This window comes from Mustela erminea, chromosome 4 (genome assembly GCF_009829155.1).
Source record: "Mustela erminea isolate mMusErm1 chromosome 4, mMusErm1.Pri, whole genome shotgun sequence".
NCBI lineage: Eukaryota > Metazoa > Chordata > Mammalia > Carnivora > Mustelidae > Mustela > Mustela erminea.
Window position 1 is genome coordinate 117,035,725 of NC_045617.1, and position 26,466 is coordinate 117,062,190.

Consider the following 26,466-nt stretch of genomic DNA (forward strand, 5'->3'; position numbering starts at 1 on the left):
TCTTACTATTAAATATGATGTTAGCTGTGGGGTTTTCATAGATGATTTTTATCAGATTGAGAAAGTACCCTTCTGTTTCTAGTCCGTTAAATGTTCTGCATGGTGGTAGTTTAAAAGTTATTTCAGTGGGTAAGGGAGCAAAATGTTTGAAAGTTCAAGTTCAAGCTCCTCAGAGGCTCTATCCTTGCTGTAGTCCTACCCATAGAAGAGGCCCAACAAGTATCTGAGGAATGAACTCTCTCCCATCTCCCCCCTTGCATTTCATTCTCCCCAGTGATTCTATGGTGTCTATGCCTCCCCTGCTCCACTCCCCAACACCGTGCTGTCTTATCTGAAGTTTCCTTTCCACTCTCTTCTATTCCCAGCTGACACATATTCATGATCCCCAACACTGTCCAGGTGTCATCTCATTCAGGAAAGACACCGCTCTTCAGACCCTGAGCTAAGTGGGCCTTGTTGTGTGTGTTCCCATGGTACCCTGTGCTTCTACCATTATACACTGTGTGAATTATTTATCTATATTTCCATCCCCCACTAAACGAGACAGGTGATATACACACACAGGTGTGTGGCCAAGAGTGTGGATTCAAGAGCCCTACTGCCCAGATTCAAAACCCCTCCTCTGACTAGCTTGGATGACCTTGGCTCTGCCTCAGTTTCCTTATCTGCCACAGATGATGATAATAACGCCTATTTGGTAGTGTGTGACAGCTGAGGGACAATAGGGTCTAGTAAACAGTAATTATTCCATGAGTTAGCTATTAAGTCCCATAGGGCAAGGCATTGGTTTTTTCCTTCTCTGCTTCTCATAGCCCTGGTCTAAAGGTGAGTGAGTCCTCAATAAATGTTCACCACGAGGGTGAGCATGGTGGATAGTATCTGAAAGAAGGAAAAGCGAAACGGATTCAACATTGCACAGCAGGTAGAAATCAGAATTCAACTGTGTAAGCCATTTCTATGTATTTCCTACCTGCCTTCGGTCTCATCCTGGGAACAAGCTGGAGAAATTAAATACCTGTCATTATGTACTCCCTCTCCCTGGGGTCCCATAAGAGCCTGAGAGGTTTATGAACTGCTCAGAAAATAGGGAAAATACTTTGATTTCCAGTCCATTGTTTTTCTGGTCCAAGTCTTCATCACCCCTTGAACATATTTAGTATAACAGAGCACCTTGTCCTGGCTTCCACCTCATGATGTTTATAATTTGCCTTAAAATATTTTGGGGGCACCTGGGTGGCTCAGTTGGTTAAGCAACTGCCTTTGGCTCAGCTCATGATCCTGGAGTTCCAGGATGGAGTCCCACATCGGGCTCCCAGCTCCACGGAGAGTCTGCTTCTCCCTCTGACCTTCCCTCTCAGGCTCTCCCTTTTTCTCTCTGAAATAAATAAATAAAATCTTTAAAAAAAAATTCAGGATTCCCCCAGGTTATCAAGGAAAGATCGATCCTCTAGATCCATCTCTAGATAGACCTTCTAGGTGGTTCTTCTGGTACTTAACAGAACCTTAAAAAGAAGTTCCTAGGTCCCTGTTTCGTCAACTCACCTAGAGGGGATGTGCTATAAAACTTTGGTAACCATTCCTCTAGTGTTGGACTTCCACATTTTTTTTCTTTAATTGGCATTTTTCAAGAAACAAATCCATTTTTTCAAAATAAAATAATTGGGCATATGAAAATTCTGACAAAGACCGGATAACACTTGTAGGTGCTAGTTACTTATAGTTAACATCCAGGTGCGGCTTACATTCTAATCTGTGATTCCCATGCCAGGAGTGGTTTGTAAACATTCTGATCGCAAGGCAGCTTCGACAAAGGAGCTCAAGGTCATTGATTAATGCAAATTCCGCCAACGGCAGCTTTTTTTTTTTTTAATAACATCCATTACACAAATTAATAGGCAACGCATTTCACAAGTGGAAACCTGCTTCCGATGATGCCTCTGGTGTTGATCAGGATTGGAACAGCATAACAAATTATAAAGGAGACTCCATCTCTGGTTCCCTGCTGCCAGCTCTGCGGGTGACAGAGTCCTGCCTCGGTGATACTGTTATCCCACCTTGAGTAAAACAGTAAAACATTCATGCAGTGGCCAGAGCATCCAAAAGGCCAGAGAGACGTCAAAGAGCTTACATAGTCATAGGAGCTGTTTTGTGCCCGCCTGCTAATCAATGTTTAACAAAGGTTGCATGTGTGTGGCCGGTTTTAGTGTGCAACATTTTTCTTTATATTTTGGGAGTGAAGATGAGAAGCTGGCAACTCCTCATTGCTTTCGACTTCTCTGGCAGGTATGGTTACTGACAAAAAAGAATGCAGAGTTGGACGTGATCAGCTCATTTCAGTTTACAACACCTGCTGTCTCCCTGAGCACGCAGGGAGCAGAGCAAGGGCTCTCCCTACCTCTAGAACCACCAGTGTCTGGGACCTGCCCATTGCTAGAGAATCTCCTTTCTCTCTCAACTTTCCTGCTGTTGGCAGAGCATCCAAAAGGACAGAGAGCTGAGACCTCAAAGAACTTACTTAGTTTCCCATTCCACCAAGCCAAGGTTTTTATTCTTTTATCTCTTCTCCCTACTCTCCCCAACCCTTCACTCCAGCACTATTTCTTTTTGAAGCTTAAGCTTTATAAAGGAGGAAGAAGGAGGGGGGGAAAGCCAAAAAGGGGGTTATCTCCAAGCAGCTTCTGTTCTCAAGCCTTTCCAGGGAGTCCAAAAGCCTGGCTTATTTGCTTGAAAAGTGCTAGCCACTTTGGGTGTATCCTGTAGACTGCCCAGACAGGCTGTGCTGGATAGTCTCTGTTTGCCCCTCCAGATGAACCCTCCACCCTTCTCCACCCTCTTTGTGCCCTGGGAGGTTGGGTTGCTCGGACCGCATCACCCATGCACCCTTGCCTTCTTACTTCCAGTTGGTACACTCAGTGAGGGGCACTAGATGGCCTGAGAGGATGAGAGGAGTAAGAAATTGGGCATTTAATTCCCTGCCGGACAGTGGTTGCGTCCTTTTATCAAAGGGCACAGCTGCCATCCAGCAGATCTTTCTTATCACTACAATTCTGATAGGGGTTGGATTGTGTCCCCTCCACCCCCTCCCACCAATATAAGTAAGATATATTGGAGTGTTAACCCCCAGTACTTCAGAAAGTGACCTTATTTGGACATAGGATCTTTACAAAGGTTAAAGTTAAAGAGAGGGACACCGGGGGTGGCCACCTTGAGCTCAGGTCATGATCTTGGGGTCCTAGGATCAAGTCCTACATCAGGCTCCTTGCTCAGCAGGGAGCCTGCTTCTCCCTCAGCTTGTTGCTCCCTCTGCTTGTGCTCTTGTTCTCTCTCTGACAAATAAATAAATTTTTTTTAAAAAATAAAGAGAAGTTAGAAGAATTAGAAGTTAAAAGAGATCATTAGAATGCGTCGTAATCCATTATGACAGATGTCCTTATGAAAAGGGGAAATTTGGACACAGACTGAGACACACATAGAAGGAAGGAAATATAAAGAGGCACAGAATCCTCTACAAGCCAAGGAAAGAGGACAGATCCTTCCCTCACGGGCCCCAGAAGGAACCACCCCTGCTGACACCTGGATTTCTAGCCTCCAGAACCACGAGACAATAAATTGCTGTTGTTTAAACCACACAATTTGTGATACTTTGTTATGGTAACCCTAAGCAGACTAATACAAAGTATTACGGGGTTCTGGTTAACATCTCCACCCCTTGTCCTTTCAGGCCTAGGGGTAGTAAGGACTCCCACATTGATAGTCCTTGGACGCCTCACCATTCCTTCTTGGTTTCCCTTAACCCTACCCACACCTCAATCCCTTCATTCAGTTATCTTCAATTTTTCTGTTGAATGTGCCATGTGTTTCTTGAAACTCCAACCTAGGATATAATTGTTTTCTCAATATAACTTCACAAAAAATTCTTTTGGGGTTATTCAATTGTGCAGACATCTACTGGGAATCTGAAAAGTAAAGCATCCGATATATATTCATTTTGTTCTGCTGTCCATTTCATCTCACAAGACAAAAGGGAAGCCATAAAAGGTAAATGATATTTTTTTATTTAATTCAGATCAAAACTTAGGACAAAGTGTTAAGAGTTTGTGGTAACCAAAGCAGGGAATGTTGGGTTTGATGAAACATGTGTCCTAAACTTTAGGTGATCAAATTTCAGAAACTTCCAAGAAGCATTAGGGGACTGTCCCAGGGAAGTCTTAATAAATTAGCTCACATGGGGCACCTGGGGGGGCTCAGTGGGTTAAAACCTCTGCCTTCGGCTCAGGTCATGATCCCGGGTCCTGGGATGGAGCCCCGCATCAGACTCTCTGCTCAGCGGGGAGCCTGCTTCCTCCTCTCTCTGCCTCCCTCTCTGCCTACTTGTGATCTCTGTCTGTCAAATAAATAAATAAAATCTTTTTTAAAAATTATAAAAATAAATAAATAAATTAGCTCACAGGGAATGGGATCTTTTCAGAAATTATATTGACACTGCTCCTGAACAGTTTTCCAAATAATTCTACTTTTAAAAGAACTTGAGAAAAACAGTTGTGCAAGAGAGATATGCATGCTTCACCACTTGAAGAGGAAGGATGAAATCCAGAATGGGACAAGCCCTGTAAAATTGGGGATGAGAGGGTGGGGAGTGATTTTTAAAGTTATGTTTAAAGTAAGAAGCACAAAAAAGGCAGAGGCTTTATTTATTTTTTTATTTCTTCCAGTTTTTATTTAAATCCCAGTTAGTTAAAATACAGTGTAATATCAGTTCCAGATGTAGATTTCAGTAGTTCATCACTTACATACGATACCCAGGGCTCATCACAAGTACACTCCTTATCACCCATTACCCACCTAACCAAACCCCCTGCCCACCTCCTCTTCAGTAACTTTGTTTGTTCTCTATAGTTAAGAGTCTGTTTCCTGGTTTGCCTTTCTTTTTTTTTTTTTTTTTCCTCCTATGTTCATCTGGGGTTTTCTTTCTTTCTTTTTTTTAAAATTTTATTTGTCAGAGACAAGCAAGGGGAGCAACAGGCCGAGGGAGAAGCAGGCTCGCAGCTGAGCAAGGAACCTGATGCAGGACTCCATTCCAGGACCTGGGGATCATGACCTGAGCCCAAGGCAGATGCTTAACTGACTGAGCAGTTTCTTACTTAAAAAGGCATGGACTTTAGAATGGGAGGGGGGGACTAGCTCAGATGAACAACTATACAGATTTTAGGAAAAGTGTGGAGAACTGAACATGCTGAGAGAAAGGGGGAAAAAACAAAAAAGGTCTGAGAAATGGTCAATTGAGGGAACTCAATTCAGTGAACTTGATAATGACTCTGGAAAAATTCTCGAATGAGTTATTAAACAATAAGCTCTTAGGGAAAGAAGCAGTGATCACTCAAAGCCAGAATAGGTATGAAGAATTCATGCCAATTTAAACTTATTTCCTTCTTAATGAATCTGCAGTATCGCATTTGGGTTATTAGCACAGTTTCACGTTGTCCGGCTCAGTGTTTTCTCCCTCTCGTCCAGAACTTTCTCATAAACTGCACATCATTTATTCTTTGATCAGACAAATATTTAAGCACCTCCTAGGTGCTGGATACTATGCTAGGCACTGAGGATACCTCAAGAAAAATTCCTACCTTCATAGAGTTTACCTTCTTGTGGAGAGTACTTTGCCAATTCTGGGATTTCTTATCAGCCACCACAGCTCTCCTGTCTTTTCTAAATCACTGGAGGTTTTCCTGAGCTAGCAGAACCCTCACTGCCTGCCCCAACTCTCCCTTTGTTCTTAAGTAGAGTGGAGAGGAAACTGGGATGCAGTTTTCCTTGGCCAACAAGGTGCTATCCTCTTTTGCAATATGTCCAGAAATGCTATCATTCAGGTTCCATGCAATAGATATTAATTACCTAAATTTCAAATTCAGCCAACCTGCATTTCTGGCATCACATTCCACTGGATCCACTTCAGTCATTACCAGTCCCGCCCCCACCCTTAAGTTTCCAAATCTGTGCCTTTTTGCTCAACTGATTTTCTCATGCAGGAATGCCTAATGTCTCTTTCTCCACCTACGGAAACCCTACACATTTCCCAAGATCCAGTTCAAAAGCTGCCTCCTCCCCTGGCTGAATTTGATTACTTATTTTGCTCAATAAAATCCCACCCAAGCCCCCATGCTTCACTTGTGTAGTACTATTACACTTTCATCTTCCTTTCTCAGTCAGTTAATTACTTGTCTGTCTTCCCCCATAGAGTCTAACTTCTTCTAGGGCAAGGGTCTTCAAAGCTTACCCGCTGTCCAGCTTTAGTACTTTACAACAGAGGTTGGCAAACTAAGACCTGAGCCAAGAATGATTGAAATAGCTGAAAAAGATTAACAGAAGAATAGTATTTTATGACATGTGAAAATTACATGAAATGCAAATTTCAGGGACCATAAACAAAGTTTATTGGAACACAGCCCCTGTTTTCTATTTTCCATTTGAACTCCAGGGGCAGATTTGAAGAGCTGAGAGAGATCTTAATGGCCCACAAGCCTTAATGTTTACTATATGGCCCTTTACAGAAAATCTTTGCTAACCTTGCCTTACAATATGGGTTTGCTGATGGAATCACTGGATCAGGACACCCAAAATTGGGGGCACATCCCTCCAACTTTCAGTTTCTTAGTGGAGGTAATATTTTGCTTTTAAGCTGTCATAAATATCAAATGAAATAATGCACTTAGAAAAGTATAAACACATGCTACAACTATATTTATCATGTACTAAAAAGATGATAAAGTGGTAAAATGAGAAAACACTGTTTTTATTCTTCCCCTTCCTTCCTTTAGAGCCTTCATATAAACGTGAAACTTTAAGAGAAAATTCAGTTTTAAGGTTTCACGTTTTAAAAATTTATTTATTTAAGGTCTTCACTTTTAGAATGAAGGTAAGTTCACAGGCTCCTTCTTTCCAGGCACTTTTTGGTGCTGCTCCAACTTTCTTTTCTTTCTCACTTGTAATTTCGCCCGCCCTCATTTTCTTTCTATAGTATCTGAACTGAACCTCACAAGAGTTCAGCAAAGAAACTGGAACACGCCTGATTAAGTCCATTCTACAGACCAGGAAACTGAGGCGGACTCCAGTGGGCTGCAGAGCACCGACTCACCACCCAGGGAACCCTCAAAGCCACGCTCTTCTCCTTTCCTCAGGGGCAACCGCCCTGCAGAGAGAACGAACCTGACCCCGCCAGGCTTCCAAGCTGGTTCTCAGCACCTCTTTAGCATTCACACTCGGCGTTCTTTCCTCCTCCCAGCCCCCGATTCTATACAGCCCCCCCCCTCCTGGCAAGCAGGTGGTAGGCTCCGCGCTCAACGCGCAGGCGCGCGCCGTCGTGGGGCGGGGGCGGGGGGCGGGACCTGGGGGGCGGGGTGTGCGCGGGCTTGGTTTTGGGCCGCGGCGGGAGCGGGAGTCACCGCCACTCGAGTGCGCAGGCGCCTGGCGGTTACCGGTCTCGCCATGGAGCGGAAAGGTGAGCGGTGGAGCGGCCTCCGCCACGAGGGGCAACGGCCGGCGGGGCGAGGCCCGAGTCAGCACTGGAGCTTCGCCTAACCGCCGCAGTCCGGTCCCCGGGCGTGCGGCGCCCCCCCTCTGAGGTGGCGCCGCCCCTCACCCCCCGCCTCTGGGCTGCCGGTCCGCGCCCCTCAGCCCGGGCGTCCTTCCGCGCCGGCAGTCATCGCCCCTTGTTCCCCGCCAGGCCGACCCGCGCCTTGGGGCCGCTGCAGGGCCGGGCTCTCGGCGAACCAGAGAGACCCCCGGCCGCCGGCCCCCTGACCCGGCCCGAGCCCCCGCCGGCGCACCCCGCCTGGGCGCTCCTCTGCGCCCCGTGGGCCGCCCGCCGCCCGGCCGGCCGCCTCGCCCAAGCCGCGGCGCTCGCCCCAGAGCCGCCCCTCAGGCGGGCCCCGCACCCGGGCCTCGCGCCCCTGCTGGGTCTCCACCCTCACCTTGGTTGCCTCCTTTCCTCCACATTCGCCCTTCATCCATCCCTCTCTCCTGCAGTGCTTGCGCTCCAGGCCCGAAAGAAAAGGACCAAGGCCAAGAAGGACAAAGCCCAAAGGAAGTGAGTCTTGTACCCCAACATCCCATTCTTTGGATTTCCTCCCGCACCTCCTTTCCTCTGGTTTCACCTCTTGAACGTGCGCCGCGTTTGGGCACCGCGCGGCCCCGGCCACATGGCCTCGGAGTGGCCTTGGAGGGTCGCACTCAATGAACCCTGTGGAACCGAGCCGATGTTGCTGAGGGCCAGGCCTGGGTCTTAGCAGCCCCGGACCTGCTGGAAAGGGCTGTTGGAGGAGGACCAGAGCCCGCCCGGTACCTTAGCTCACCAACTCCGGAGAGGAGGCACGGCTCCCCGAGTTTGGGCCTCCCGGCGGAGCTGGTTGATCAGTATCAGTTCGTGGACTGTTGGTCTCTTCCGTACCTGCTTCCCCGAGTCTTAACTGGACTCCTACGTCTGCACCGTAGGCCGAAAGGGAGTTCTTAAATGAATTTTCCGCATTTTGGTCTGCCACCCACACGCTCTAGCTTACAGAGGAGGGCACGGAGCTTTCCCCTGGGTTAGCCAACTTCCTGAGCCTGCTCGGCGCATCGCCGGCCCTGCAGCGTGCGGGCAGACCACTGTGTATACAACCGGCTTCTCTTACCGCTCCTCTCCTCTTAAAACCTCAAGTCCTCGCTCTCAGTGCACATTACCTTCTGGAGTGGGCCTAACAGTAGTGACGGGTGTCGGCGATGCTGGTTAGGTGTGTAAAGTGCCACACGTCCGGGTTTATCAGCAGGATGCATAACCGTGGTTTAGCGCCACTGTGGGAAACACAAAAGTTGGTCCCATCTTAGAAACGCCCAGTAGAGGGCTTCTGCCAGTGAGGCTTAGCCGAAAGAACTTTTAGCTGGGGCTGACGTTTAATTGCCCGGTGTCTTGGAAGTTGTCTTTTAGGCAGTTTGTGTTGAGAAAAATAAATGCATTATTTTCTTGACACTTTTCCATTTACTTGATCTTATGTGGAGTTGCATACAGCTTCATTCTTCTTGAGCCGATGAAGCGAGCATTTCTGAGGTTTTCCTGTGTTACCTTTCTGAATGATACTGCCAGATGTGGTGTGTGTCTGTGTGGTTTTTGGTGGCTCCCCGATGTTTGAGAAGAGCACATAATGACTTCTATCAATAGAGCTAAAGTGGTAGGTGACCTCACCTCTTGTTCCATTTCTATCAACTGTCTTATGAAATTTTTTATTTCGTAAAGTGCTTGGTAACCTACACATTTAAATATGAGTTTATCTACATGTGTTTGTTTGACTCTTCATTATCCATGTGTGGATCATTTCAAAACCAGTTTTTAATCCCACATTGGCTTAATGGAAGCAGCAGAGGAGCTAACCTGGTTCTTGTCTGCAGTGGGAATTTAAATGTTACTCTTTTTTTTTTGTATGCGCCTTAGTTTTGTTAGTCCCTGTGGAGATGTTGAGATGTGTTATAAAACGTTATCTTTTCTGCTGATGTGGGGAGATGATAATTTTACTATGTACTGTGCTGTTTAGAAAAGATCTGTCCTCTCTCCACATAGAAATTAATTTTGTATCAACCTGAGTAGCCTATAATTTGGGAGGAAAGTATAGATGGGTGTATTTATTTATTTATTTGTTTGTTTGTTTTTAAGTAGTTTCCACACCCAGTGTCAGGCTTGAACTCACCACCCTGAGATGAAAAGTCGCGTGCTCTACGGACTGAGCCAACCAGACACCCTGATCATATATTTTTATTTAATTTTTTTTATTTATTTTTAAAGATTTTATTTATTTATTTGACAGAGAGAGCACAAGCATGAGGAGCAGGAGAGGGAGAAGCAGGCCCCCCTCCAAGCAGGGAACCTGATGTGGGGCTCCATCCCAGAACCCTGGGATCATGACCTGAGTTCAAGGCAGTTGCTTAACCACCTGAGCCACCCAGGCACCCCTGGATTATATATTTTTAGTACCAGATATTCGTTACTTTGGATTATCTATTTAGACCATGTGCTTTATTTCTAAAGCCGAATGTATGTGCTTTGGATTATCTGTTACTCCTTAACTCACTCGTGTATAATTTGTTATTTGCATACTTGCACAAAAGCAGTTAAATAGCATAGCAGTTATTTTACTGACTATTTGATCTTGTACAGCTTTAACTCCTGAACTTCTATGTAAATGAGCCTTCATTTACTTACAGTTTTAAAGATACTTTTTTTAAATTTTTTTTTTTTAAGATTTTATTTAGTTATTTGACAGAGATCACAAGTAGCAGAGAGAAAGGGAAGCAGGCTCCCTGCCAAGCAGAGAGCTCAATTTACTGGCTCAATCCCAGGACCCCGGGATTATGACCTGAGCCACTCAGGGGCCCCAAAGATGCTTTATTTTTGTTTTTTTCAGTTAATAGTTCTTCTTGACAATTTTAATTTTTTGTTTGTTTGTTTCTTCAGACTTCTTTTAAGTAGCTGAAATGTCTAATTAACTTGGTTAGAGTACTGTGTCAGAAGTTCAAGCCCCACCTGACTCCCGTAACTGGACTCTGCTCCATGATTCCTGACTGCACTCCTGATTTCCAGTCGTTTTGCAAAGGCAAACTGCTAGTTACCAGATTAGTCAGGGAGAAGGTCTGAGGAAGAAGCATGACATAAGGTTCGTCTGGATGGCTCAGTGGGTTAAGCCCCTGCCTTTGGCTTAGGTCATGATCTCAGGGGCCTGAGATGGAGCCCTGCATTGGACTCTCTGCTCAGCAGGGAGCCTGCTACCCCCCCCCCCCCACTCTGCCTGCCTCTCTGCCTACTTGTGATCTCTGTCTGTCAAATAAATAAAGTTTTAAAAATTTTTTATTTTTATTTTTATTTATTTTTTATTTTTAAATTTTTTTTAAAGGTTTTATTTATTCATTTGACAGACAGAGATCACAAGTAGGCAGAGAGGCAGAGAGAGAGAGGGGAGGAAGCAGGCCCCCTGCTGAGCAGAGAGCCCGATGCGGGACTCGATCCCGGGACCCCGAGATCATGACCCGAGCCGAAGGCAGCGGCTTAACCCACTGAGCCACCCAGGCGCCCCTAAAAAAATTTTTAAAAGAAGGATGACATAAAATTTGGTCTTTGGAAAAAGAAAAATTTGGTCTTTGGAGTGAGTCAAATCTGGTTTGAATTGCAATTTTGCCACTTATAGCAATCTGACTTTGGATAATTTAATTAAGGCTATGGTCTCATATATTGTTATGACTAGTAGCTGAGTCATGATGAAAACTGATTAAGAATTTACAAAAATTAAGTATTTAAGTGAAAAATTTTAGAGACTTTTGGAAGTACAGGTGGAAAGGATTTCAGTCTCCTGATTTTTGTAGATGTTAAAACTAGAACCTACATAACATGAAATAATATTGCATGGAGCTGGAGCTGGTTGTAGCAGAGTCAAAACTGGGATCCAGGGCTCCTGCCTTCCAGCTCAGTGCTCTCTAGCATGTGTTTCCTTCAGGTTGACTTTAGAGATTTTTAGTTGTTATTTGAAGAATTTTGCCTCCATTTCACTTTCTCAGACATTGTATTCTTATTTACTAATATTAACTAGTGGATGATAATCTCTGTTTTACTTTACAGATAAAGAAATTGAGATTTTTCCATATTACTCCCATAGAAGAGTGTAAAGCCAGGATTCAACCCTGGGTCTCATGGATCCCAAAGCCCTTGGTACTAACCATTGCTGTCTCTCAAGTGACAGTTCCTTCTGATGTGTCTGAGGGACAGACAAGGTAGAAACTGAGCAAACTAGGGCTTCTAAATAAGGTACCTCCAGGATGCTTGGGTTAAAGTTTAAGTACCTACTGGCTCATGGCTATATTTCTAAAAGGGCACAATTTTCTGTCTTTGGTCATTCAAGTTTTTTTGGTAATTTCAATGTATATATCAATAGGTGTGTGCCTTTATCTGTTTGTCATAAGCTTTTATAATGTAACACCCTTTATGTTTGCTTTTGACATTATTTCTTATGGAACATGATTCCAGAATGGATTTCATATTTAATAATTTCATTGCTTAGCTTAGGAAGTTAGTTGGGACAGTAGTTTTTACTTTCTTTGAAGTTAAAGAACTTTATGAATTTAGTAGTCAAATTACTTGCACTGGAAAAGTGATTTTTGCTTGTTTTAGCACTCACTGATCAATGCAGTTAAAAGAGAGACAGCTTTATTTCCTAGTTTTCCAAAAGATTTAATTGTTACATTGAAAATTTAGAAGAAAAGATAGTGGAAAATTTCTAACATTTTTATCCAGTAGAGAATAGAGTACATAAACTTGAAACAATTTTTTTTAGTTAAATGGTTGGATGCTTTTTACACTTTACAATGTACCTTGGAAATTGATTCTGTATCACTTCCTTATAGTGTAGCCTTACTATTTTTTTAAAGTCTGCCTTTTTCACTAAGGCTTAGAAATGGTTCAGTATCAGGACACCTGGGTGGCTTAGCTAGTTAAGCATCCGATTCTTGATCTCAGCTCAGTTCTTGCAGGTCTTGTTCTCATGGTGGTGATTTCAAGCCCTACATTGGGCTTCATGCTGGGCATGAAACCTAGTTTAAAAAAAAAAAGAAAACAGAAGAAATGAATCCGTATTAGGGCACAGTTGAGTAGCTTCATCTAGCATTCCATCATTCCGTTAATTGGTTGTATCATAATTTATTTGAGCTCTTATTAAGCAATATATTTATACATGTATTTATTTCCTATTAAGCATATCTAAATATACATCCAAAAATGGAATCATGAGTATACTTTTCCCTAGCTAGCATTATCATGCATGTTTTTCATAACACTAAATATTCCATATCCTTTTCATTGTTCTAGTGTATGTTTCCAGTTTTTCACAATTCACAGCTAAAATAAATAAGTTTTTGGATCACAACCATTGCTCACATCAGTGATTATTTACTTAGGATAAATTCTTGGAAGTTATATTACTGGTATGTAGATTTTAAAGGTTTTTAAATTTGGGGTGCGTGAGTGGCTCAGTCAGTTAAGCGTCTGCCTTTGGCTCGGGTCATGATCTCAGGGTTCTGGGATGAACCCCCACATCCTTGGGCTCCCTGCTCAGTGGGAAGTCTGCTTCTCCCTCTCCCTCTCCCTCTGACCCTCCCCCTGTGCTCGTGCCCGCACTCACTTGCTCTCAAATGAATAAATAAATATAAATAAATAAAGGTTTTTGCATTCATGTTGTCAACAGAGTTTTCTCCAGAAACATTAACTAGTTTAATTAGGAATTAACTAATTGAATTTTCATATTCAATTCAAATTCAATTCAATTTGTATTTAAGAAAAAACAAGTAATTTTTTAACCTTCCAATATCCTAGCAGTTTTCCATCCTCTGGTACATCAGTGAAAGAAAAACCTCTTTGTCCTTGGGAACTTTATTTTCATGGGGGAGGGGGACAGAGAATAAACAGTGTACATAGTAAGTACCTTATGTGGTGTGTTAGGCAGTTAGTTGGAAAAATAGAAGAAGATAAGGGGAATTGAGGAGTGGGGATGGCGGTGCAGTTTTAAATAGGGTGATTGAAGCCATATTGAGAAGAGGGGAGTGAAGGAGGACTGCTCCAGACAGTGTTGGAACTGGGAATATTCTTGCACATCCTGCTTGGGCACCAGCACTGGACAGTGTTACTTAAAAAGCTTCCCAAATTTGGTAATCTGTCATTTTAATTTTTTTTGTTAATCTATAATCTATATACCTATGGATAGGTAATCTATAATTTTAATTTCTTTTGTTACCAATAAGGTCAGCCATTTGTGGGATGTATTTATTGGCCCCTTCCATTCTTTTACCCATTTTTATATTGGGTTATAGATCATTTTTGTAATATTAAGAGCTATTTATTAAGAATATACCATTGTCATGTGGCAGATTTATATTTCTCAAGCCTTTCTAATTTCATTTATTATGTGTTCTTGACATAAATTGATTTTTTAAAAATGTGGCAAACCTGTCTTTTCCTTTGCTTTTTATTTTTTTGAAATTTTCAATGTCAATTGTCATCTTTAAAAAAGCTTTATGTTTGTGATTCCATTAAAGTGTGTGGTTGCAAAATTGCATTTCTAGAATTACAGTTGTCAGAAATACTTTCTTGTCCTCTTTTCTTCCTCAGTAAGTTTATATTATGTTAGTAAATTTTGTTTATATGCCTTTCTGCTACAGTGAGGCCCAGAGGCTTGCCAGATTATTGTATTCCTTTAGATTACTTGGTGCTAAAGTGGTAGGTACTTAGGAACTCCTTTATCAAAAATGAAGACAAGACAGGCTGGTCAACTAGATTCAGTTTTTAATAAATTTTCTAGACCTGGCAAGATAATAATCCCCCCCCCATCTTAGGGAGACTTCTTGCTCCATGCTCCCCAGATCTTCTCGGTCATTAATGCTAATTTAGGAACTAGTTTTATTCTTATATTGTCTAAAGTATTATTGTAATGCTTCTCTCACTGTAACTGAATTAATTCCAAGTAAGTAAGAAAATTCAGATGGCCAAGAGGTTTTTTTGAATTCTTCATTTCCAGTACAAGGCAAATAATGATTTAGCTAAGGAGAGATAGGTAACTGGATGTATTTATAATCTTGGGGGCTTTTTCATTGAATTTGAGATGCTATCATTTTTAAATTACACCATCTTATATTTATCACGTTGAAAAAAACTACCAGTTAAACACACCATTCACTGTAAGACATGTCTTGATTTCAAAGATGTGGGAATGTTAGGAGACCTGTTTGTGTTTGAATTTGTGAACTGCTGTAATTCCAGTGATGTGTGGAATTGGGAGCACTTTTCTTTTTAAAAGCTTTATTGTGGGAAATTTCAAATTTATATGAAAGAGAAAATGGCAAAATAAACTTTTGTGTATCAGTCTCAACTTCAGCAGTTATCAGCTATGGCTAATGTTTCATTTTATTTCCTGCTTCTGCTCCCCTCCATCTTTTTTTAAAGCAAACTGCAGACATCATATCATTATGTAAGATATAGACTCTTAATTTTCTAAACAGGGCTACAATACTATTATCATACTTAAAATTTTTTGAACCAAGGACTTTATTGGTTAGTTTTAAGTTTGTTTAAATCAGGATTCATAAAATCATTATATTGCTATTGTTTGAGAAGTCTTTCTGTTTTTTTTATCTGTTGGTTCTTCAGGTTTTTTTTTTTCCCCTGCAAATTTTTTTTTGCTAGACTGCTTTGTAGGTGGTGTTGTACACTTCTACCAGGTGATACCTGCTGTCTGATGAACTTTTTGTGATGTTAGCAGCCACTGGTCATTGCCTAGATCCATCTTATTTAGGGTTGCAAAGTGGTAATAGTCTGTTCTTTAATTTATTAATTATATTGTTCTATAAAGAGAAACTTTACCTTGTCTCTTTGGTTACCCAGAGAAACACTTCGTATATGTAAGACATTGATAAATACTTTCCAATTTTCATATAATAAATTAGATTCCCAGCATCCTCCAAAATGACCAAGAAAGATTTATTTTAATATAAACTCATAGATTTAAACATTTGTGTTTCAGTTCATTGTATTGGTTTTTTTTTTTTTTTTTTTTTTTGCTGGTACAGCTTTATGGAGGTATAATTTATATATGAAATTTGCCTGTTTAATGTGTATAATTCAGTGATTTTTAGTATGGTTCACAGAGTTGTACAACCATCACCATGATCAAATAAGATTGAAACGTTTTCATCACCCCAAATAGAAACCCTTTACCCATTAGCAGTCACTCCTCATTACCCCACAACAGTACCCTACCTCCAATCCTAGGCAAAGACTAATCCTCTTTTTTGCCTATCTGGACATTTCATATAAAGGGAAGCATATAATAAGTGGTCTTTTGTGACTGGCTTCTTTATCTTAGCATAATATTTTCAATATTTATGGCTTGTGTAGCATGTATAGTCTTTTTTTTTTTTTTTTTAAGATTTTATTTATTTATTTAACAGAGAGAGAGAACACAAGCTGGGGGAGCAGAAGACAGAGGGAGAGGGAGGGGGGAGAAGCAGACTCCTTGCTGAGCAGTGAGCATGATGTGGAACTTGATCTCAGCACCCCGGGATCATGACCTGAACTGAAGGCAGATGCCCAGCGACTGAGCCACCAGGTGCCCCTGTATAGTCATTTTTATTGATTGCCCCATCTTTGGTCAGTTGGAGTCCCTTTGAGATGGCCTGGCCCCAAAGTCCATTTGACTTAATCTGAAGCATCTTTTATAGCTTTTTTGCTATCAGGTATGACAGTTTGTCTAGAATTATCTTGTGCATTTTCTGCCCAGACCAGGAAATAGGCCTTTCTCTAAGAAGCTTTTTCATGGGAAATGGCATTTCAAAATCACAATCTAGGCGCTTAAAGTGTTTATTCCTACTGAGTTAGTCATTGTTTCTAGGCCTTGCCTGTGATTGAAGCTAGGAAATAAGTTTTTTTTTTCTTTTTAAAAAAATTCATGAGTTCATGTTATACTTAAAAATCGAATTAAATGACCCAAGGTCTTTTTCTTAGCCTTCTTTGATTTTACATCTCCCATCTCCTCTCTCCCACACTGGAAACCCCTTATTCTCAACAGCACCAAATGATTACTTGTTTTCCCTTTCCCACAGTATAAATACAAAAGAGTCACAGAATGACAATGCCAATACTACCACCAATATATGATTATTAAAGAAAGCTAATGATTTTTTGTTGTTTTTAAACCTTAGGATGTATTTCCCTATGGATGTAGAGTCAAATTACTGAGTTTTACAGGTACTTGGGCCAGTTCCTTGCTGTGTAATTATGTTACCACCTGGTTAACACAGCTTCATTTGTCATTTTGCTCTCATTTTATAGCATCTTTGGTGTTTTTTAAGATTCCAAATCTTACAGCATTTGAGTCACCTGTGTTTTTAATTTAAAATGAATATTGTATGTAATTTGTGATTGTGTTGATTTATTTTTGGGATGTGGCTTATAAAACATACTCTGAGTAAGCCAAAAGGGAAGAGTGGTTATTAGAATGTATGGAGTAGACCTCCTTCTTTGTATCTGAAGAAGAAACAACTTCTTAGCTCTCCTTCATTGTCCTGTGAGAAGATGAGTCCAGTGTAATCAGAGCTTCAGATTTTTCAGGAGACCCTGGAAATCTTTGTTTTCCTGTGATTCTCCAGATTATTTTGATTTTTTTTTCTTTTTCAACCATTGTAAACAAAAGTTTAGGGCCAGGACTTGCCTTACAGTCTGCAGTTTGTCATCTCTGCCACAGAGTCTGAACAGGGTGAGGGTTAGGTATTTATAGCCTAATTAATTAGCTTAATACTATATCAAGTACCCTTTCCTAAAGTTACAGTAAACACAGTTGTGGAAGAGCCCTGTGGTTCTGTGTACTTCTTATTGGAGAATGTACTTTGGGAATTTCGGAAAAAAACATGAGATCAGCTATGAAGACTGGCGTATCCAGTTTTTCAACTCTTTTGACAAAGAATGATTTCAGAAAGTTATCAGAAGCCACAAAATAAATATACTTTGTTCATTTTCAGGGAAGTATAGTAGTACTGTTCATAAAAGTCAGTTGGCAGGAGCTAGATAAATAAAAATTATGTTCGTTTGTACCATGGTGAACCTTCAGTTGTATAGATAAAGATTAAAGTCGAGGGTAATTTGTTGCTATTGGGTAGTAAGTTCATTGGTGGCCTAAATGCCTTGGACAATATGGACGAGTATTTTAGGATAGCTTATCAAGAAGTTTGAGAACATTTAATACATGTGTTTTTTAAGGACTTTTTTTTTCTTAAGTAATTTCTACACCCAACATGTGGCTCAAACTTAGAACCCTGAGATCAGGAGTCACATACCACACCAACTGAGCCAGCCAGTTGCCCCTTAATACGTATTTTTAATTACTATATAAGAATTATCACAAATAGTGATGAACAGACATCAATACCATGAAATTTGGCGTTGATAGGTACCATGAGTCACATTTATGACCTTTGTATTTGATTTACTCAAATTCTAAATTCTTTGTTTTGAGTGGCTAGGTGTTTTTTAAAAAGGCTACCAGTACTTTCAGGGTGAATTTGTGAACTTTTGTTTCCTAAAATACTAAGGTAATCTTATTTTGTAACTGATTATAAATGTAGTTTGTAGCAACTGTATCTTTTCATTCACTTTGCTTTTAATTATGGTGCTGCTTCAGTTTGTGAATATTCTTGAATGTCCTTCTAACCAAGGAATTTGATTAAAGGTGTTGGGTTCTTTTTACACATGAGCTTGGTGGCAAGCTCCCTTGATACTCCTTTTCTCTTCTACAACTGTCTGTGCCTTTGAGAATAGATTTAACAGAAACTGTATTTTGCATTTTTCTTTGCTAGTATTAACAAATAATGTGATTAAATTAATTAACTTGTGCTCATGTTTCTAGGTGGAAGGTTGGTATAGGTGTGTATGCTTGTGTGCAGTTCGCCAAAAAGCTTCTCCTTTTAAAACACCGTCCCAGGTTCCAGCTTTTCTCCAGCACCATTGCTGGGTAGATTTGGACAATGTCATTTGACTTCTGGACTCTGACATGGCTTATCTGTAGATGGTGAGATCCTGAGGGTGAAACTGCATGGGAGTGCCTAGCCTAGCCTAGTGTGAAGCTAGAGTAAAGTGCTGGTGGTTACTTCCTTCCTCATGCTTTCTTCCTTACCTTACATGGGATTACCTTTGACTTTTATGTGACATTTCTTACTATTATTCATGTATCAAATTAATGGTTTTAACTTACCCATTGGTGTTTCCTCTATATTAATCTGTATATATAAAGTCTGATTTGGGATATAATGGCCTAAAGGTCAGGGATAATTTATATTTAATTAACACCTGATAAACTTAGGCACTCATATTTTTATTTTGATGGTGCCAGATCCTAGCTCTGGTTTAGGATTACTGAGTTGAGGTTACTACTTGAGCATGTCTCAGAAGTTAAGTTCAGCTTGTCAATTTGCAGAAGAAAAAATACCTGTCAGAAATATATATGGAAAAGTAGTGGGAGAACTTTAGTACTTACTGAGCTCTACTATGTTTAGGTGCTGGAACTTAAAATAGAATCTCATTAAAATTTTGCATCAGATCAGGTACTTCAGCAGAAGAGATGCAAAGATGGTTTCGTGTACGTTCACCTCTTCCCCTCAAGGGGCATACAAGCTCTTAAGGGAGATGAGTGTACAGATATGATTTTCTCTTCGTCTGTATTAGTTCCCTAGGGTTACTGTAACAAAGTACCACAAACTGTATGACTTAACCCACAGAACTTTATTGTCTCACAGTTCTGGCAGCTGCTTCTCTGAAATCAAGGTATCATCAGCAGGGTTGGTTCCTTCTGAGGGCTGAGAGGAAAGAATCTGTTTTTAGGCCTCTGTCCTTTTGTTTGTTTGTTTGTTTAAGTTTTTTTTTTTAAAGATTTTATTTATTTATTTATTTGACAGAGAGAGATCACAAGTAGGCAGAGAGGCAGGCAGAGAGAGAGGAGGAAGCAGGCTCCCTGCTGAGCAGAGAGCCCGATGCGGGACTCGATCCCAGGACTCTGAGATCATGACCTGAGCAGAAGGCAGCGGCTTAACCCACTGAGCCACCCAGGCGCCCCCCTCTGTCCTTTTCTTGAAGATTGACATCTCCCTGTGTCTGCATCATCTTCCCTCTATGTATGTCTCAATTTGTGTTTGAATTTTTACCTTTTATAAGGACACTAGTGATATTGGATTAGGGTTCATCCCAGTGACCTCATCTTAACTTGTTCACCTCTATGAAGAGCCTGTCTCCAAATAAAGTCACATTCTGAGATACTGGAGGCTAGGACTCCAGTGTTTCTTTTCGTGGTTGGGGGTGGGATATAGTTCAACCCATAACACAGTCCCTGGAAGACAGTTCTCTGCAATAGGAGATTCTGTAATTCTTTATTCCCCACAGTCAAAAGAAATGAAGACTAAAGTTTACAAGTATGTAACCTAGAGTTGCTGGGTGCTGTCTCTAGTCAGCTTTTAGGCATCTCTTACCTCTTTACTCAAATATTACAACCCTATTTAAAATAACGTTGGTGTACTTTGTCCCCTTAGCTTACTTTTCCTTCTTAGCCCTTCTTGTAGCCTGACATTATAGAACTTGTATCTCCTTGAGAGACATTGAATAAGACTTTGATGGGATGTTGCAGTCCCGACTTTAGCTATGCATTGGCAAAAACTCAAGAATCAGATAGATTCCGTTTATTTAGGGCTATTTTTTCACCTCATGCTAAAATGTAAACATGTTGAAGACCCTAGACTTTTTTTTTTCTTTTTTCTTTTTTTTGCTCATGGTTGCATTTCCAATGCCTAGAAAAGTGCCTGGCACAAATACTTAGTAAAAATTAGTTAACTAATGAACAGATAATTGCTTATTCCTTTTCCCTTATTTCTTTCCTGCAGTGCTACAATTTATGTATTGGGCCCTGTACTAAGTAGAGTATAAGCATAATGTCTTTAAGGTAGATTTTTATCCTGTCCTCTTTTTACACAGCTGAAGGACAAAGAACTTCCTAACCTAGCAGTTTATCCAAAGTCGTGGAGCTCTGGTAAACTATAGAGCCAGGATCAAACCTAATAAGTCTCATGGCACCAGAGGCCTTGCTTGGGAATACTATCTTTGCAATGTCTCTTATATTTTTGCTTTCTATTCTGCTACCTTTTACTACCTTCTTGACAAAGGAATTTTTCTAAAACTTTTTATAGGGTTACTTTGCTGCTCACATACATGTCTTGATGACTTCCACATAAATAATAATAAATAAATAAATAAATAATTCAGTGCTTGACATTTAAGGCTCTTCACAGTCTCCTTCGGTAGGGGACTGGTTTGGGCTGGGTGGGTGTCATGAACAATCAAAGGATGGTGAGTAATAGCTAGGGATGAAAGAGAAGTTACATGTCTTGTATGTATACCTTTTCTAGGCATTTGGGTTACAGGCATTGAGCAAAATAAAATCTGTCCTCATGAGACATATTCTGGGAGTGTGGGAAGGAAGACAAGAAAATGTCAGCTGCTAAAGAAAAATGTAGCAGGATAAGGGGATGGGGGGAGGGCATGCAGCCACTTGATGTTTTATATAGGAGTGTCAAAGTTCTCTGAAGAGGCAACACTAAACTCAGAACTAGAGTGATGTAGTCAGAGATGAGTTTGGGAGCTAGTGAAAAATTGGATCATGAAAGGCCTTGTAAGGCCATTGTGAAAAAATCTGTTTTGATTGTAGTACTTGCCTGGTATTGGTGCTTATTTAAAGATCAATTGTGTTTTTGTTTTCTAAGTATAATTAAGTCAAAAATGCTGTGTATAGAAACCTAAGCTGCTGGGATTGGAAGGTCACAGAGTGCCATCTAGTGGTTGTTGATCATAAATGTGGGTGAGCCTTCCAGATTGTAAGAAGGCGCTACAGTAGTTTGTTTTTGCCAGCTAAGTCATATAAATGGAAAATGTGAATGCCTGAAGAAAACCTTCATTTACGAACTACTTGAGAGTAATTATTTTTTTTAAAAGATTTTATTTATTTATTTGACAGACAGAGATCACAAGTAGGCAGAGAGGCAGGCAGAGAGAGAGAGAGGGGGAGAGGGAAGCAGGCTTCCTGCGGAGCAGGGAGCCCGATGCGGGGCTCGATCCCAGGACCCTGAGACCATGACCCGAGCCGAAGGCAGCAGCCCAAACCACTGAGCCACCCAGGCGCCCCTTGAGAGTAATTATAAACATTGTCCCCCATGCCCCTAAATATTTCATGTATTGCCTCAAGGACATTCCCTTATATAACCAGAATTATCAAAATAAGCAATAAAATATTGATACAACATTATTATTTAATCTGGATCTTACTCTTTTGCCAATTGTCCCAATGTCTTTATAGAAAAACAAATTTTTTTCTGGCTTATTATCTAACCTAAGATCATGCATTGCCTTTAGTTTTTATGTCTCTTAAATCTAGAACAGTTCCATAGCCTGCCTTTGTCTTTCCTGACATTGATATTTTTGAAGAATATAGGCCATTTATTTTCTAGAATGTCTTTCGGTTTGGGGTTATCTGTTTCCTCATGATTTAGGTTTTGTGTGTTGGTGCCACCAAAGTAAATTGTATCTTCTTTGGTGTATCACATCATAACTGTCTCAGAATTGGCATTGTTTCCTTTAATTGCTTAATTAAGGTGGTGACTACCTAGTTTCTCCAGCATAATGTTATGTTTTCCTCCGTTGCAAATCTCAAGTTCTTTGGGGGGAGATACTTTGACCTGTGTAAACAACTTTTTCCTCATTGAAATTTCACTCTTTTAGTATCCATTGTTGATTCTTGCCTAAATCAGTTGTTATTATGACAGTTGCAAGTAGTGATTGCCTAACTCTCCCATTTTCTGCTCGAGTTATTGGTCAGCATTCTGTTGTTAGAAAAAACTTTCCCCTTTCCCCATTCATAATCATAGTCCTAATCCTTGGTGTGAATTGAGGTAGTCTGTTTTATTCAGTGAGTTTTAATCCATTATTCTCATTATTTGATGCTCATATTCTTTCATACTTGACCAGTGGGAGCCCTTTCAAGCTGGCACCTTGTCTTTTGACAAGTTTTCTGCATTCTTTGAGCACTTACACTTTCTAGCCCAACAAAATGTTCCAGGTTCATCTTTGCCTGCTCCAACCCTGGAATCAGCCCTTTCTCTAAGGAGCCCTGGTTCCTTTTTTTGAAGACTTAGAAACCAAGACTTGGGTATGATTTTAAGGTCCAAAAAATTCTATGTTGGACAGTATGTTGGCATAGTAGGATGTTTCTGTGACATCACAGTTCTTTATTTCCAATGAAAATCTTAGGTGGCAGAACCTGTGATAACCTCCTCACGCCTTCATGCCTGTTCTTTGGTATTACCCTACACTGAGTAGGTTGCTGGAGCAATGATAATTAATGTTGTATAAAAGCTCCATGTTTCTTTTTTTTTTTTTTTATTTCTAGCATAACAGTATTCATTATTTTTGCACCACACCCCGTGCTCCATGCAATCCGTGCCCTCTGTAATACCCACCACCTGGTACCCCAACCTCCCACCCCCCGTCCCTTCAAAACCCTCAGATTGTTTTTCAGAGTCCATAGTCTCTCATGGTTCACCTCCCCTTCCAATTTCCCCCAACTCCCTTCTCCACTCTAAGTCCCCATGTCCTCCATGCTATTTGTTATGCTCCACAAATAAGTGAAACCATATGATAATTGACTCTCTCTGCTTGACTTATTTCACTCAGCATAATCTCTTCCAGTCCCGTCCATGTTGCTACAAAAGTTGGGTATTCATCCTTTCTGATGGAGGCATAATACTCTATCCCCAGGGGTACAGGTCTGTGAATCACCAGGTTTACACACTTCACAGCACTCACCAAAGCACATACCCTCCCCAATGTCCATAATCCCACCCCCTTCTCCCAAGCCCCCTCCCCCCAGCAACCCTCAGTTTGTTTTGTGAGATTAAAAGTCACTTATGGTTTGTCTCCCTCCCAATCCCATCTTGTTTCATTTATTCTTCTCCTACCCACTTAAGCCCCCATGTTGCATCACCACTTCCTCATATCAGGGAGATCATATGATAGTTGTCTTTCTCTGCTTGACTTATTTCGCTAAGCATGATACGCTCTAGTTCCATCCATGTTGTCGCAAATGGCAAGATTTCATTTCTTTTGATGGCTGCATAGTATTCCATTGTGTATATATACCACATCTTCTTGATCCATTCATCTGTTGATGGACATCTAGGTTCTTTCCATAGTTTGGCTATTGTGGACATTGCTGCTATAAACATTCGGGTGCACGTGCCCCTTTGAATCACTACGTTTGTATCTTTAGGGTAAATACCCAATAGTGCAATTGCTGGGTCATAGGGCAGTTCTATTTTCAACATTTTGAGGAACCTCCATGCTGTTTTCCAGAGTGGCTGCACCAGCTTGCATTCCCACCAACAGTGTAGGAGGGTTCCCCTTTGTCCGCATCCTCGCCAGCATCTGTCATTTCCTGACTTGTTTATTTTAGCCATTCTGACTGGTGTGAGGTGATATCTCATTGTGGTTTTGATTTGTATTTCCCTGATGCCGAGTGATATGGAGCACTTTTTCATGTGTCTGTTGGCCATCTGGATGTCTTCTTTGCAGAAATGTCTGTTCATGTCCTCTGCCCATTTCTTGATTGGATTATTTGTTCTTTGGGTGTTGAGTTTGCTAAGTTCTTTATAGATTCTGGACACTAGTCCTTTATCTGATATGTCATTTGCAAATATCTTCTCCCATTCTGTCAGTTGTCTTTTGATTTTGTTAACTGTTTCCTTTGCTGTGCAAAAGCTTTTGATCTTGATGAAATCCCAATAGTTCATTTTTGCCCTTGCTTCCCTTGCCTTTTGCGTTGTTCCTAGGAAGATGTTGCTGCGGTTGAGGTCAAAGAGGTTGCTGCCTGTGTTCTCCTCAAGGATTTTGATGGATTCCTTTCGCACATTGAGGTCCTTCATCCATTTTGAGTCTATTTTTGTGTGTGGTGTAAGGAAATGGTCCAATTTCATTTTTCTGCATGTGGCTGTCCAATTTTCCCAGCACCATTTATTGAAGAGGCTGTCTTTTTGCCATTGGACATTCTTTCCTGCTTTGTCGAAGATTAGTTGACCATAGAGTTGAGGGTCTATTTCTGGGCTCTCTATTCTGTTCCATTGATCTATGTGTCTGTTTTTGTGCCAGTACCATGCTGTCTTGATGATGACAGCTTTGTAATAGAGCTTGAAGTCCGGAATTGTGATGCCACCAACGTTGGCTTTCTTTTTCAATATCCCTTTGGCTATTCGAGGTCTTTTCTGGTTCCATATAAATTTTAGCATTATTTGTTCCATTTCTTTGAAAAAGATGGATGGTACTTTGATAGGAATTGCATTAAATGTGTAGATTGCTTTAGGTAGCATAGACATTTTCACAATATTTATTCTTCCAATCCAGGAGCATGGAACATTTTTCCATTTCTTTGTGTCTTCCTCAATTTCTTTCATGAGTACTTTATAGTTTTCTGAGTATAGATTCTGTGTCTCTTTGGTTAGGTTTATTCCTAGGTATCTTATGGTTTTGGGTGCAGTTGTAAATGGGATTGACTCCTTAATTTCTCTTTCTTCTGTCTTGCTGTTGGTGTAGAGAAATGCAACTGATTTCTGTGCATTGATTTTATATCCTGACACTTTACTGAATTCCTGTATAAGTTCTAGCAGTTTTGGAGTGGAGTCTTTTGGGTTTTCCACATATAGTATCATATCATCTGCGAAGAGTGATAATTTGACTTCTTCTTTGCCGATTTGGATGCCTTTAATTTCCTTTTGTTGTCTGATTGCTGAGGCTAGGACCTCTAGTACTATGTTGAATAGCAGTGGTGATAATGGACATCCCTGCCGTGTTCCTGACCTTAGCGGAAAAGCTTTCAGTTTTTCTCCATTGAGAATGATATTTGCGGTGGGTTTTTCATAGATGGCTTTGATGATATTGAGGTATGTGCCCTCTATCCCTACACTTTGAAGAGTTTTGATCAGGAAGGGATGCTGTACTTTGTCAAATGCTTTTTCAGCATCTATTGAGAGTATCATATGGTTCTTGTTCTTTCTTTTATTGATGTGTTGTATCACATTGACTGATTTGCGGATGTTGAACCAACCTTGCAGCCCTGGAATAAATCCCACTTGGTCGTGGTGAATAATCTTTTTAATGTACTGTTGAATCCTATTGGCTAGTATTTTGTTGAGTATTTTCGCATCTGTGTTCATCAAGGATATCGGTCTATAGCTCTCTTTTTTGGTGGGATCCTTGTCTGGTTTTAGGATCAAGGTGATGCTGGCCTCATAAAATGAGTTTGGAAGTTTTCCTTCCATTTCTATTTTTTGGAACAGTTTCAGGAGAATAGGAATTAGTTCTTCTTTAAATGTTTGGTAGAATTCCCCCGGGAAGCCGTCTGGCCCTGGGCTTTTGTTTGTTTGGAGATTTTTAATGACTGTTTCAATCTCCTTACTGGTTATGGGTCTGTTCAGGCTTTCTATTTCTTCCTGGTTCAGTTGTGGTAGTTTATATGTTTCTAGGAATGCATCCATTTCTTCCAGTTTATCAAATTTATTGGCACAGAGTTGCTCATAGTATGTTCTTATAATAGTTTGTATTTCTTTGGTGTTAGTTGTGATCTCTCCTCTTTCATTCATGATTTTATTTATTTGGGTCCTTTCTCTTTTCTTTTTGATAAGTCGGGCCAGGGGTTTATCAATTTTATTAATTCTTTCAAAGAACCAGCTCCTAGTTTCGTTGATTTGTTCTATTGTTTTTTTGGTTTCTATTTCATTGATTTCTGCTCTGATCTTTATGATTTCTCTTCTCCTGCTAGGCTTAGGGTTTCTTTC

At 40.8% G+C, this 26,466-nt stretch overlaps 1 protein-coding gene across 1 annotated transcript in view; it reads left to right on the plus strand.

Moving 5' to 3' along the window:
- The first annotated feature begins 7,359 nt into the window (after positions 1–7,359).
- SRPK1 (SRSF protein kinase 1) overlaps positions 7,360–26,466 on the plus strand; it is an 86,980-nt gene continuing 67,873 nt past the window's right edge. The window contains 2 exon segments of the mRNA XM_032340508.1: positions 7,360–7,558; positions 7,561–8,083. Coding sequence (XP_032196399.1) covers positions 7,483–7,558; positions 7,561–8,083 — 599 coding nt within the window. The 5' untranslated portion in view covers positions 7,360–7,482.